This window comes from Lipotes vexillifer, unplaced genomic scaffold (assembly GCF_000442215.2).
Source record: "Lipotes vexillifer unplaced genomic scaffold, Lipotes_vexillifer_v1.1 scaffold1227, whole genome shotgun sequence".
NCBI classification, from domain to species: domain Eukaryota; kingdom Metazoa; phylum Chordata; class Mammalia; order Artiodactyla; family Lipotidae; genus Lipotes; species Lipotes vexillifer.
In genome coordinates, this window is record NW_006790683.1 from 486,651 (window position 1) to 501,761 (window position 15,111).

General features: G+C 44.3%; 1 protein-coding gene across 1 annotated transcript in view; it reads left to right on the forward strand.

Moving 5' to 3' along the window:
* The window catches only part of LARS2 (leucyl-tRNA synthetase 2, mitochondrial), a 163,842-nt gene that overhangs the window by 70,950 nt on the left and 77,781 nt on the right, over nt 1-15,111 (forward strand). The window contains exon 6 of the mRNA XM_007463898.1: nt 1,825-1,968. Coding sequence (XP_007463960.1) covers nt 1,825-1,968 — 144 coding nt within the window. The remainder of the gene's footprint in view (nt 1-1,824; nt 1,969-15,111) is intronic.

Below are 15,111 nucleotides of genomic sequence, written 5' to 3' on the forward strand. Positions count from 1 at the left end.
CCCGTGTCCCCTGCATCGGCAGGCGGACTCTCAACTGCTGCGCCACCAGGGAAGCCCGATGTACTACTTTTTAGTTGTAAAACCACAACCCATAGATGGGTTAGCCCTTCCTCCACTCCTACTTTTTATGTAATTTTTAGATATGTCTCTGAATCAGTCAGGGTCCCATCAGGAAAAAGAGGGCCTACCCGAAAGCAGTCATTGAAGAAAATGTAACGAAAATACTGTCTCTGGGACTTCCCTGGAGGTCCAGTGGTTAAGACTTCGCCTTCCAAAGCAGGGGGTGCAGGTTCGATCCCTGGTCAGGGAGCTAAGATCCCACATGGCTCGCGGCCAAAAAACCAGAACATAAAACAGAAGCAATATTGTAACAAATTCAAAAAAGACTTAAAAAATAAAATGGTCCACATCAAAAACAAAAAAGTAAAAAGACTGTTTCTATGCAGAGTTCAGGGAAACCCATAAGGGATGGCCAAGCACCTGGCACTGGGAACAGAAGGAAGCTTTTGCCCACCCCAGGCGGCACGGGTGACATCGGGAGCCGTTACTGGAACTGGGAGAGCAGTAGCTGGAGCAGTAGGAGAGGCCTGCCCAACGGGGGCTGTGGCCCAACTGGGAAGACGCCAGGGTGCCTCTCATTGGTTGAACCCAGCCAGAGGGCAAGGGTCCTGGTTAATGTAGGCACAGGGGACAGCTTCCTGGGGTACAGAACAGGGTAGAAAGAGGATTTGGATGGGCAAATTGACAACATTCAGCACAATCTCTTATGAAAATTGCTTATTAAAATTTTAAAAAGCAATGTGTATTTTACTGCTTAAACATGTCTCTGTACTCATTGCCTTCTTTGTACTCAGTTGTACCTAAATGTCATAAAGGAGTGAATGTAGATGGCAGAGGTATTTTAAATGAAAATAGAAACGAATTAGAACTCTATGTAGAGAAACTTCATCATGGTTAAGACTACAGGTTCTATCAGCCAAAGAAATCTATGGAGGTAGATTTCAGAATATTGCTACCTTTTGGGGGGGCAGATGTTGTTTGGGAGAAGGCACGACAGAATTTTCTGGGTTGCTGGGAATGTTCTATGTCTTGGTATGAGTGATGGTAGAAATTGATTGAGCTGTACACTTAAGATTTATCCACATTACTCTATGTATGTTATACCTTAATTTAAACAGAAGTTTTAAAAAATTACAAAAATGTTTACAGTTCCTAGAGACCTGAGTTCCTACCTTGCTATCTCTGCCACTTACTGACTGTGTGACTTTAGGCAAGTTATTTAATCTCTCTGTTCCTTAAGTGCCTCCTCTGCAATATGGGGATAATAATATTCTTACCTCAAAATGTTGTCATGAGGATTAGAAGAGCCAACCTTAGGAAAGCACTTAGCACAGCATCTGGCACATGGTAATCTCTTGGTAAGTGTTAGCTATTTACATTAAAATAAATACATTTTTTTCCCCTAAAATGACCCAATTTTGCTAAGTTCTAGGTACCATTTTTTCTTCTTTTCCTCTGTTTACTAAAATTTCCAATCTGCAAGTCCATCCTTTCATACAAGCAGATTCCAAACTTGAGTTAGACACATGCTTAGAGCCTCCCTTCCCAAACCTATTCTAATAAAATGAAAGCACAGAGGCAGTTCACATTCTTTTTTAAAGCTTGCTAGTGGCTTCCTTGCCAAGTGATGCTCCAAGGAGGTGCCCTCAAGTCTCAGAGCAGAGATACTGCCTTTGCAGACCCTCTCACATGTAAGGAACCTCAATATGATCCTATTCAGTATACTTACCAGATTGCATCCTTTTGTTTCATGAATTATAACAGGCCTTGGTTAACTGGGACCCAGTGGATCAAACAGTGCTTGCCAATGAGCAGGTGGATGAACATGGCTGTTCGTGGCGTTCTGGAGCAAAGGTGGAACAGAAGTACCTCAGACAGTGGTTTATTAAGACAACTGCTTATGCAAAGGTGAGTGTCAGCCTGGAGGCTCCCCAGTATGCATACATGTTGGCAGGCAACACCAAGGTCTTCTCGGTATTGGAGAGCCTCACTGTTGGGGGTGAAATCTAGTTAGAGCTGTTAGAGCCATGGGTGTGCAGACAGGAAGCACATGAACCTCAGGGTCACTCATGTAGAGGTTGATGGATTTGGGTCTTTCAGTTGGAAATCAAGAATAGCACCTGGGGGGTCATTGTAGGCCATTGTTTGCTGACCTTTCAACATATCATTGTACTGCCATAGAGGCCAAAAAACATTCACCTTCATCTGCAATTATATCAACAATAAAGCTAGAAAGGAAGAAGGTATCTTCACCTGTGCAGTTGTATTAAGACCTCCGGAAAGACAGAATGACTTTTCAGAGGGTCCAGAGAAGACCATCTAAAAGGAGTGAAGAGATGGCCAGTCTCCATGAGGGAAGGCCAGGGTGAAAGTGAACTAAGCCAGGAACCAAAGCTTTGGACTTTAACTCTTGTTGTGTCTCTGATTAATAGTGTAAACTGATGCAAGTCCCTGCACCTCAGTTTCCTCATCAATAAAAGGAGAGGGTGCGACCAAGTGGTCCTTAAGGTGCCTCTGGCTTTTTGTTTTCAGGAACTCAAGGCAAACCCAACCATTGAAAGGGGGAGCTTGCTTACTAAATCACCAATAGCCTTGGCAAAATAACTTGTTCTGGGTATGCCAGAACCATTCTGTGCAAGGTATTCTTTGAGCCTACCATGTTTCAGGATATGGAATTGAGTGATGACTCCCTGAAACTCCAGAGAAAAGTGGTTAGAGCAAATCAGGGGCATTTCCCATGGCAATTTGATAATCTCTGTATTAGCATAAGACAGGAAGTAAGCAGGATCTGAAAAGGTAAAGGCATCATGAAGGGCTACTGATGGTATGTCATGGTAGTTCTTACCCTGGGGTAGTCACCATACAAAGGATAGTTGTACCTTTCCATAGTGGCCCATGGGTTGCTCCATCACAGAGAGGGTACTGGACTGAAATGGACTTTGGGTCAGATCCAATACTGCACTTTGTATATGCAAAGAAAGCACAAGTTATAAATAACCTCTGACCACTACAAAACTTTGCTGAATTAGAACTGTAGTACACCAGCTCACCATACCAATGCCATACGGTTATATGACCTCTAGTTCTCTCATTCAAAAGACATGTCTTAAAAATGAGACTGTTTTCCCTTTTTAATTTATTCAGAATGTAGCATATGGATTTGGAAAACTACTAATTAGGACTTGTTAACATAATGCCTTACTCCTTTTAAGCACACTAGTAGTATTGAGAGGCTGAATAATAATAAGAAAGCTGAGAACATTGCTTTCTATAACATCCCAGGCAGTGAGAGCCCCTACTTGCTGACAGTTGGGGTCGACTGCATTACTGGGAGGCATGCCAGGTCACCTCGCGGACCTGTCATATGACTCTGTAATAGGCACTGGTGGAAAGGCCACCTAATTGTCCTCTGCCTCTAATTGGAAATGTAATAATCTAACTGAGTGGCATTATTCTTTAAACTGTCAGCTGTGAATTTTCAGCTCTTCAGCAGAAATGGTTAGTTACCATGGTGACTTGCATGGTTCTTGCTGAACTCCAGTGAAGAATTATTGAAAAAGCTGAGTTTGGAGGTCAACACTTGGTTTGCCCTGAAAATCAGGAGAAGAGGGGGTGGCATGGGAGGTAGGGGTGAGCAGAAATCCATGTTCACTGCAGGTCCTTGGCTGAGGGCTGCATATGCACAAAGCAAGATTTCATAAGGCCTAATAGAAAATGATTACTATGAGATTGAGAGGAGAACAGAGATACCAGGGGGCTGCACAGTGCTCTGAAACCTTGGAGTTATGGCTCAGCCAAAAGTACGCAGTTGAGACCTCAGAAAGGCTATATATTACAAGTGTGGATGACACCCTAGGACCAAGGACAAAATTAAAATAGACTCATCCTAATTAAAAATAAAAGTAAACCTGACAGTTTCAAAAGGAGCTTTCAGAACAAAACTCAACACCTTTAAAAGGACACAACATAATCCAGACTTTCTGCAAGGTTGGTTTCATCTGCAATGTCTAACATATAATAAAAAATTACTAGACTTGCAAAGAATCAGGAAATTGTGACTCATAATAAAGGGGAGGAAAATGGAGTCAGCCCAATAGAAATAGATCCTGAGATAATGGAACTTAAAGGAAAAGATGGTCATAATGAGTGGACAGGGGAATCTCTGAAGAGAAATGGAAACAATTTTTTTTTTTAAAAAACTGGAAATCTAGAAGAGAAAAGTGCAACTTCTAAAATGGAAAATTTATTGATTTTTTTTTTTTTTTTTTGCGGTACGTGGGCCTCTCACTATTGTGGCCTCTCCCATTGCGGAGCACAGGCTCCGGACGCGCAGGCTCAGCGGCCATGGCTCACGGCCCCAGCCGCTCCGCGGCATGTGGGATCTTCCCGGACCGGGGCACGAACCCGTGTCCCCTGCATCGGCAGGCACACTCTCAACCACTGCGCCACCAGGGAAGCCCTAAAGTGGAAAATTTATTGTTTGAGCTGCAGAGGGATGAGTAAGGGTTAAGTAGGCCATAAAGCTATAGGGGAACCCCCATCCCCCCACATAGAGACCATAACAAGTGGTAGCCCTAAAACAGAAACGGATATGACAAGTTTGAGAAGCTGAAATAATGACAGTATACCTGAAACTAAGAGAGCCAAGAGGAGAAACTCAAGATAGGGCTGGAGAACCCGAATAGGTGGTTAGGGGCCAGATCAGGCAACGCTTTTGAGGTCTTAAGAAATGTGTACTTTATCATGGGGTCCCTGAGAAGCCATTAAAGGATTCTAAGGAAGGGAATGACATGGTCAGATTTGTGCTTTTATAAATTCACTGTGGAAAGGGCAAGTGTGGGTGCAGAGAGAGTAGTTAGGAGGTTATTGCAATGCTCCAGGCATGCATAACTTAGACTTAGATGGTAGTGGAAAGAGATGGGTAAGTTAGAAAAATATTCAGATGGTGAAATCTGTAGAACTTGGTGATAATGGATGAGAGTGTATAGGAGATGATGTCATCAAGAAAGACCCTGACTTGGACACAAAGTGAATGATTAAGCTACTCACTGGGATAGGGAGTCCTGCAAGAGACATAGTCCTGACCCTTTTGAGTTTGCAGTGGCCATGAGTCATTTGAGTAGAGATGTAGAAATAAATGATGCTTGGATAAATGGGTCCAAAACTTCAAAGAAGATCAAATGAGATAGGACATCTACTTTAAAACCTGGTATGACAGTAATAGTGTTGACTTAGTGATGAGGTCCTATTTAGATAAGGATGAGATATTGAGTCAACAATGCTTTTAGCTGCAAGTAAATAAAAACCCAAGCACTAGCTTAACAGATGGGAGGTTACTTCCCACACAAGAAGTCCCAGTTGCTGGGACCAAATGGGGAGAGGGCTCTGAGTTGGCATTTCTGTGATTCTCATGACCTTTCCTTCCTACCTATCACTCATGGTTGCAAGATGGCTGCTGCAGATCAGACATCACGCTTCCATTCAAGACAGAAAGAAGCAAAAGAGGCAGTGTGAGTGACTAGAATGCAAGAACTTTCCCACAAACCCACAGCCAATTTCCACTGATGTTCTGTTAGCCCCAGTTGTGTCATGTGACTACACCCAGCTTCAAGGAAAAGTAGGAAAGCAGGCTCAGGCTTTTTAGCTTCTGTAGTCAAGATGGTTGCGGGAAGGGGATGGGGAATGGGTGCTGGGATGGCCGGTGAGCTGTGCCTGCCACAGTTATCTTTAGAGCTCTGTATTTACATCTAGTTTTGCAGCTCTGAGGGCTGCCTCTGTGATGTACAGCTGGTGGTCTGCTTGGGAGCATGGCTGTGAAGGAGCCCTCCTTTCATTCAGTTAACTTCCAAATTATAAAGACGATGCCTGATGTAAAAATTACAGGGAGCCCTGAAATATAAAAACCCTTTATTAAGGCTGTTCTGTGACATATTTGATTTTCCTCCCTTTACCCCCCACCAAGTCTTCCTAGGATTGTTTGCTTTATGAAACGTTAAAAGTGATTTCAGCCACTCGTTCTGTGAAAAAGAAAACTGGCAGTAGGAGTATCTGAAGAAAATGAATTAGTCTTGGCAGAGATGTGTGGGAGGATTCTTGTGGGCAGCACCACGAGGTGAGAGGAAGGGGAGGAGGGCGGATTGGATACTTACATACAGAAAGCAAGAGGGATTCAGAGCCGGATGGAACGAACACTTCAGTTCCTGACAACAGGGTGACAATTGGAAGGCGAGACAAATAGACAGCTTCCCGTTGGAACTTTTCTGATAGATTTGTGGTTTTGGTTTCTGTGCGGCTTCCTTTAGCCCCCAGAGGCTGACTTCTCGCAGGCCCTCAGCTGCTGGGACACTGTACGTGGACTCCTGTTTGGCGTTAAGATGGACATAATCATGCCCTGATGGTGCTTGTCAATGCCCACACCAAATTGGTGCTTATATTTTCTAAGTTTCCAGGAGTTACCCGGCAACTGCTAGAATGTGAACCAAGTCTGTGATCACCTCCCACTTCCTATCTGCTTGCCCCTGATCTGATCAGTTCTCAGGCTTTCACTTACACCGTCTTATTGAACCTTCACATTATTCTTTGGAGGGTAGATACGCCTGTTATCCCTGTTTTACTGATGAGGAAACTAAGGCTCACACTGGTCATAAGTAACAGCACTGGGATTCAAATCCAGGTGCTTGAGCTCTTAACTGGCAGTATGTGCCACTTCTCAGGTAGCCTGAATTCATTCTTTCTCTCCCCAGCTGTATTCTTGACTAGGTGCTAAGAATACAGGTGAGAAAAGCTGAGGTCCCTGCTCTTTGGGAGCTTGGAGGCTAGTGCAGGAGACATTCGCAGACATGAGAGGTCACAGCCCTTGGGATCAACATCACATTGCGGGAGAGTACAGGGGAGGCGAGGAAAAGCCCCAGCTCTACGCAGTGGTCTGAGGAGGTATCACAAGATGGTGATGAAAGATGGGAAGTGCAGAATATCTGTAAGGGAGCATTTTGTTGCCTCCCAGATATGCAGGAAACTTCACGCTTCACAAGTATTTCCAAGTAGAATTTCTGCTGGCAAGAAGCAGATGGGCAACAGTGAGCCCTTATGAAATCAGGGAGGATGGGAGGTAATAAACCACCCATTTCCCTGCCCCCTCTGCGCCTCTCATCTTGGTTTCATGTTGCACTTGTGGGTAAAGTAGAGACGCCTTTACCAGAACGTACTGGTCTTGTTGGACACTGCAAAGAGTGAAACTCTGGAGTTGGAGAGCCAAGGAGGTGAGGGAAGGGAATGAGGCTTATGACAGGAGCTCTTTGGGGAGGTGGAGGAGGAGGCTGGAGCAGAAGGACAGGCCCGGAGGAGCAGCGGTACAAGGGTCTAGTCCCCTGGGTGCCCCTGGCTGCTTAAGAATCCCCTGCACTCTGAAATGGGGACCCTTGGGCACCCTTGTTCTAATCCCGAGGCCTTGAGTTCCCTGTGAAAGCATTTGGCTGTCTGCTGGAAAGTGGGCTGTCGCCTGGCTTTCTGCTTCTACCCTCAGGTCCTCTCCCAGCCCCAGAACAGAGAGAGTGCCAGGAAGCACCTCCTCGTAACAGCATGCAAGTCCTCCTGTGCTCTCAGAAAACTTTGCAAAGGGATTGATCAGTGAGGTTTGGCGACTTGACCCCACCATGTCCCCGCAAAAAGACCCTTGGCCCCAGTGTCGCCTGCTGTGAGTTCAGCCTGGCCCTTTGCACAGTGGGCGTGTGCACAGATTAGATGTTGGCCGAGGAAGCAAAGTTTCTGAGAACCAAGAGGAGCAAGTGAGAAACGTTTAACCAACTGTCAGCTTCTCTGCAGGGCGGTTGGGATAAAAAGCCGTGAGGATCCAGACCAGGGCCAGATTTAACAGCGCTAATGCTGAGGTGTATCTACTGTGAGGGTTAGGGTTAAGCCCAGTGGCTTTAACGCTGTTACTGCGTTCACCCCCACCGTGCCCCTCTGTGGCCAGTCAGGGCTGAGCGTGGCCTTATTCCTCCCTCCTTGTAAAAAGCAGTTTATCAGCTCCTGCGTGGTAGCGGGGGCAGAGCCCATACGGCTCTGGACCCCGGGACTCAGACCAGCGCTCAGACGCAGCCTCAGAGCCAGCTTCCTGCCCGAGTTCTCCCCCAGGCCCTGGCTTTCTCTTCTTTTGGAAGCAGCAGACTCTGCTCCCATCCCCAGGATCTGGTTTTGACTCCCTGTCTCACAGAGCTAATTAATTGTTAAATTCTGTTCCTTCTTACATAATACTTCCTTCTGTTCTCTGTGTAACCTGCCTCTCCAGGATCTTTTCTCTTCTAAACCATGAGCCGAACTCTACTCTTCACCTTCCGTCCTGTCTTCTCAGTCCTCCTCAGGGTGATCGTTGTCTGGTGCCAAGGGTCGCAGTGAAGTCCTTCTGGGGGCGCGGGTGGGAGGGGGACAGAGGCGAAAGGAAAGTAGGTGATTTGAGGCTGACAGTCCCCGGCACTTTGCAGGCGAGCGAGAGGCTGCCTGGGGTGTATCAGGAGACTTGTACGCCAGCCTCCCTTCCGGCCCGCAGCCCCAGCCAAGGGGACAGGCTCTTTAATGTCAGCTGGGGCTGAAGGTGAGCCTGCTGGGAGAAGGCCGCCGGCTGGCTCTGAGCAGGCCTTAGGGATAACTTCTGCCTGGAAGAGCTCACCAGAGTTGGTGCAGGGCTGGGTTCCAGCTCTGAATTTGGAAACCATGGTATTTCATGACGGAACAGGCAATGAGATTTCCTGTCCCCTAAATGCAGTGCCTTCCTGCCTGTCTTGGGAATGTCCCCCACCAATGCCTAATCACATCTGTATGTGGCCTCTATTAGGTCAGGTCTCTAGGGCCGCCTTATTTCCTCACCCCAGAGTTCTTGCCCACACCCTTTCCCTCCCATCAGGGAACTGAAGACAGCCCTGCCTGCACACCCACTCCAGAGTGTGTGAGAATGAATGAGAACTTCTGAAGGAAGGAGACACACAGTCTCCAGCTTGGCACACATACTCTGCAAGCCGGAAGGTTTCCTTTTTTTTTTTTTTTTTTTTTTTTTTTTATTTCAAGATGGAATGATTGCAAGGGGAAAACGGGAGAAATACATTAATAATACATTTCTTATTGTGTATTGACAATGAAATAAATTATAAATTTGATTAGGAAAAAAAATGAACAAAGTAAACATTATGTCTTGCTCTTAAACCCTTAGTAGCCTTTCTGAGCTCCCAGCCAGGTCCTTTAGGAGCGTAAAGGCCACCTTCTTTCTCAAGGTGTTAGCCTGGACTCTGTGGGAGGAAAGAGATTGTTTAGCACCTTGTTGGGGGCAGTCCCTGGTTGTGCTCAGGAGCGCTAGTGAGTGTCACCAACGAACTCCTTTAACTTAAGGAGCCATCTGAATTTTAACACTAGAAGAAACCCGAGAGAACATTGTGCAAGCTCCCCGACATTAGGCTCAGTCTCCTGTGCTTTCTAAGCACTGTCCTGATCTGAAAAACATAAAAGCCGACAAAAAAAAAAAAATCCTCATGGGGCTTCCCTGGTGGCACAGTGGTTGAGAGTCCGCCTGCCGATGCAGGGGACACGGGTTTGTGCCCTGGTCCGGGAAGATCCCACATGCCGCGGAGAGTCGGGGCCCGTGAGCCATGGCCGCTGAGCCTGTGCGTCGGGAGCCTGTGCTCCGCAACGGGAGAGGCCACAACAGTGAGAGGCCCACGTACTGCAAAAAAAAAAAAAAAAAAAAAAAAAAACCTTCGTGCCTGCCTTTACTGCTGCCGGAAATTACAAAGTCAATATGGTGTCTAAAAACGAAGGGATAAGGTTTTGCTTTATTTTAAGTAGGCCACATCCTGCCCTCCTCCTGCTCCCCAAGGGGCTGATGGCCAGCTTGAGATGTCCCTGAAAATTACCGCCTGATCCCATTCCTCATTTTATAACTCAGGCCCCCAAGGCTAGGAAAGCCAGGACCCAACCTGAGTCTCCCAAGCCCTAGGCCTGTGTTTCGTCCGCCTGCTCTTGAGCACTAGTTCCCAAGCAACCAAGTATTTCCGACAACTACATGCAGAGGGCAGACAGTCGGAGGGTGAGTGTTGCAGGAAGCCAGCTAATGCAAGTTAGGAAATGTTATAGGTACAGGGAGAGGGCACAAATGGCCAGATAACGGAAAGTACAGTGATTAGTGGTTTTCTAGTTTGTTCTTGATGGAGTTGGCTTGTTGACCTCAGAGCTGGAGCAGTGTCATGTTTTATGTCATTATTCTCTAATCCAGTGCCCTTTCCTTACCCCAGGGCATTCTAAACCCAGCTGCCTGGAGAACAGTGAGACTGATCCAGTGGCTTCCACTGCTATTAAGGAAGCGAACAGACATTAGCAGATACATACATATCCATATTATATTGTTCCGTTTTGTTTTTCAAAATGTGTTTTCTTATAGAAAGGGACAGTTTTCCACAGTATCTTTCCATTTCTCTATTTATTTTGCTTACTATTCCAGGGTGGCTGATTCTGAGTGTCAGAATTGCTTAAAAAAGAGATTTAATCCTTTCTAGAGCTGTAGTAAGTTGTGAACTCTGGTAAAATGCAAACTCTAGTCATTTAAAAACAGTATATTAGCAGCATAATTTTAACTGTGTAAAAGCATATGCACAAGTACACACACTCATACTATGTTTTATCAGTTCTAACACACGATTGGTTTTAAATTTTATGCTCCACTGAGAATGAAAAATGCTCAGTCAAAGACACCATTGATTGTAAGACGTCTCAATTTCAGAATTAGTGGGGAAAATATGCATCTCAGTATCACTGGAAGATGGGATATAAATAGGATGGAAGGATATAGAACAAATATTAATAGTGATCTCCCTGGATGCTTAAGTTGATTTTGGGTAACTGTAATTTTTTTCCCCATCCTTTTCTGTCTTTTCCAAATTTTTAATAATGACTATTGTTATTTTGATAATCATAAAACAAAACAGCCTGATAGCAGGGTTATGTCAGCATTTATTTACACATCTTCTTTAGACCTGAGTGTCTTGGAAAGGGATGGTCTTATGTTCTTGCAAGTTTTAAGTTTATAAGCAAGCTTCCAAATCGAAGGCATTTGAGCAGAATGTCCCCTGGGACTGCTGTCCTCATTTTGTTTTTCTTAATTAGACCAATAAAAGCTCTTAGTGTTGCTCCCAAAACTCCCCTGTCTCGGAACAAAAGTACCTTTTCGGGCAAGGGTAGCCTAGTGCCACAGATTGGGCTGAGTACCATCTTCTGTTTGCAGGATAGTGATTTAATTTCTCCCTCCCGCTACGGGGTACAGTTACAGCCTCTCTCTGGTACTGTGGAGACAGGGGCAGTGAGGTGATGTGGGTGGCCTCTGGGAATCAGAAGCTGTCTCATCAGACAGGTGGCTCTGTCACTGAGAGAGTTTGTCCTCTGTCATCTGCACTCTTAGGTTTTGGTGGTGACATTTCAGAACCTATAGTCACCATCTCTTAGAAGTTAGTGGAATTTAAATCATTTTGCTGCTGAAAAAGTGGGTTACCTGAGACAGAGAGAAAAAACAAAAAGCCTGATGTGTGGCCTGAGTTGATACATGAGTAAGCTGATATATGAGTTGATACATGGCTGCCACTGTAGCTTCCTGGTTTCCTTCACCACATCCTTTCCCACAGAGCATGGACACCGGGACATCCATGCTGGTCATACCCAGAAAGCACTTCCTTCTTTCCAGCTATTCGGAAGCTATTTAATAGCACTTGGTTTGTTCCTCCTTTTCACATGGCCCTGAGATACACCCTTGATGTAAGCATGGGCTGCTTGGTGCCTCTTTTCCTTTTGCCTCTGCAGTCCCATGACCCATACATTGTTGGCAAGTCATACATCATTTGCAGGGTGCCTTGCTTAGAACTGATTATTTCCCTTCTGGGTTAATAGCACCTTCACTGGAATTGAGACCCTTGGATAGCACAACTGAATTTGTAAATAAATGTTTTACATTGAGATGCCACAACAAATGGATTTTGCTAGAAATGCATATTATATTGCAGAAGAGAGGTTAAAGTAGAACCATCAGAGAGAGAGAGGTAAACAAGGTAGACATTTAATGTGTTTATAATCTTCATGCACAACTTCATGCCAGACCCAAAGCAGAAGAGGGAGACTAGGATGTGAGAGAGTTTATTCCTCTAGAATATTCCAGAGGGGACATCTAGATTTTGTAAACATCTTACTGCCTCCAGAATTGACTTTCCTTTATTACAACTCAAATATATACTGTGTCTTTGGAGTAATTGTACTGAAATGATTCCAGAAACAAAAAGAATAAAGAAATCTTGGCAACAATAATAAGTTTTAGAAAAAATACAGACAAATTATCGTTCAAAAATAATTGCTGGGCTTCCCTGGTGGCGCAGTGGTTGAGAGTCCGCCTGCCGATGCAGGGTACACGGGTTCGTGCCCCGGTCCGGAAAGATCCCACATGCTGAGGAGCGGCTGCGCCTGTGAGCCATGGCCGCTGAGCCTGCACGTCCGGAGCCTGTGCTCTGCAACGGGAGAGGCCACAACAGTGAGAGGCCCGCGTACCGCAAAAAAGCAAGCCATGCGGTGTGGCCAAAAAAAAAAAAAAAAATTGCTAATCAAATCATACTGATTCAGAAGAAGGCTAAGTGTTAAGCTTTTAAAAAAATGTCCATTTTAATTAAATCTCATTAAATGCTGTCTCAAATCTGTAACCAGCTCTCAAGGTTCCAGTTTCTCAACTTTCCCCTTAGTAGCTAATAAATCCACTTGTTTTAAAAGGTCTATATTTCTCAGTTTGCCTAAACTTTTTTTTTTTTAACCAAGGTCTTTAAAATGTGTCATGTTTGTAAAACCATGTCTTCTAGAATTCTTATTTACGGTCCTGTTGCACCTTGTTCTTCATGCTTTAGCTCACATCCTGTCTTCTCTTGGGAAGTATGGATTTATTCCTGGCATTATTTCTGCTTCTTTGAAGAAACAGTCAGATTAGCCATGTTATATCTAATCCTCTTTTTATCCCCAGCTTTGCAGTTTTCATCTTCCTCTTTCTTATTCCTGATTCTATTTTGTATTACTAAAGCCTTTTCAGTTGGATGTTTGCTTCAGCCCATCTCCTGGTGGTGCATGCTCTTAAACACAGGCTCACACTGAGACTCATTCCTGTACAGTGTTGTTTCAACTTCTGAAAGCATCTTCATTCACGCGCTGTACCTATGGAGCAACAGTGGCCGTCTTTTCAGACTTATCCTAGTGAAATGATTATAATAAGTCCCCCCAATCCTAACCATAGTACTTCTATATATGCTAAATAATAACCACAGGGAAACTTTACAATTTGACTTCAGCTGAGTATTAAATACAATAATTATTTGTAAAAATTGAATGAGGAGCCCATTCACGTTGTTCATTTCTAGATTTTGCATATGGAAGAAGTTGTCTCTTTTTTTAACTTACAGAAAGATGCCTGAAAACTGAGCATGATGGCCCCAGAAAAATCAGATCTGGTGAACTCATTATTTGGGGTCTGCTGTTGACTTGGTCGAGTGAGCCATTTTTTCATTAATTAAGTGAAGGGAGTTGAATAACTAATGGTTCCAAGTTGTGCCCAAGCCTTGGGAGTTGATGTAGAGGGGTTAGAGGAGAGAGCAGGGCATCTCCTAGAATAGTTCAGCTTTCAACTCTTAGATATTGGGTTCCCTCAGATTTTATTTGAAAAGGGATTTCATAGCACTTTAATAAAGAGTCTCAAAACCTGGTACTTCCCCAAGTTTTTGGATTCTATGAACCAGTAAGATTTCTATAAATTGAGGTTGGCCAGAGTGGGTAAGGGAGGCACTGCCAACTGGCAAATGTAAGGACTTGAGATGAATACCATCTGCTGTCACTGTAATTGCAAAACACCACCAAAAGGATATAATCTCAACAAAAACCCCAAACAAACAAACAAACAAATGAAAACAGTTCTTTGCATTGAACAACTGTAGCACTGTACATGCTCACCAGGCTTTTTTTTGTTCTGGTGGAGACTTGGTGGGGCCGGCCCTGGGCTGAGGGGGAGCTTGTTGGAAGCTGTTGGGCAGGTGCTTTCTGGAGCCCTGTTCTTCAAAATTCAGTCGTGAATAATGAGTTTATTTTATAGTGGGGACTAAAAAGGGCTTGCCTGGGTTATTCTCAGGAGTTTGGTTTCATTTTTTCTTTTTCATTTCTTTCGATTTTTAAAAAGTATTCATAGATTTGGTAAGGTTTTAAGCAGGTGGACTTTTTCCCTGCCACAATTAGCATATCAAAACATTCACATTTCATTCTATTTGAATCTTTTGTCCTCATCGAGATCTAAATATTTTAAGCAAAGCACCTCCATAGGAAGTATTCCAGCTTTGACAGTTCAATCTAGAAGAAAAACACAATGAGAGGGTTTGTAAACTGTGGCTCAGTAATGCAGGGGAAGGGGAGGGGCGTAAAGTGTGTCAGAAATGGACCCCATCAGCTCCAAATTTTCTGTGGCAGGAAAGGATGGAGTGGGAGTTGGGGCTAACCTTCAGATCATATAACGTGGGTTTTATCTGATGGAAAGACATCAGATTCCGTGATACCACACATAGGTTTGCTTGGACGTTAAATGGAATCTCACTAATCCTTGGAGAGGGAAAGCCAAGGGTCATTCTGAGTTCATAATGCCCTAGTTACGTGCTTGTTGGCATTTAAGACCCCTTAAATCGCTGCATAAATTGAAAAGCTTTCTAAAATATATAATTGTATCAGAAGATTGAGTAATAGTTTATTAGCATTATGTTTTATTTTTCTAATATTAATATATAATATATAATTAATATATTCAAGATTTTACACTTTTGCTACCATGATATCAGACAGTATAGTTTCAGCTAATATAGATACACATCAGGATGTTGAATTTTTTTTTTTTTTTTGCGGTACGCGGGCCTCTCACTGTTGTGGCCTCTCCCGTTGCAGGGCCCAGGCTCTGAATGCGCAGGCTCAGTGGCCATGGTTCACGGGCGCAACCATTCTGTGGCATGTGGGTCCTTT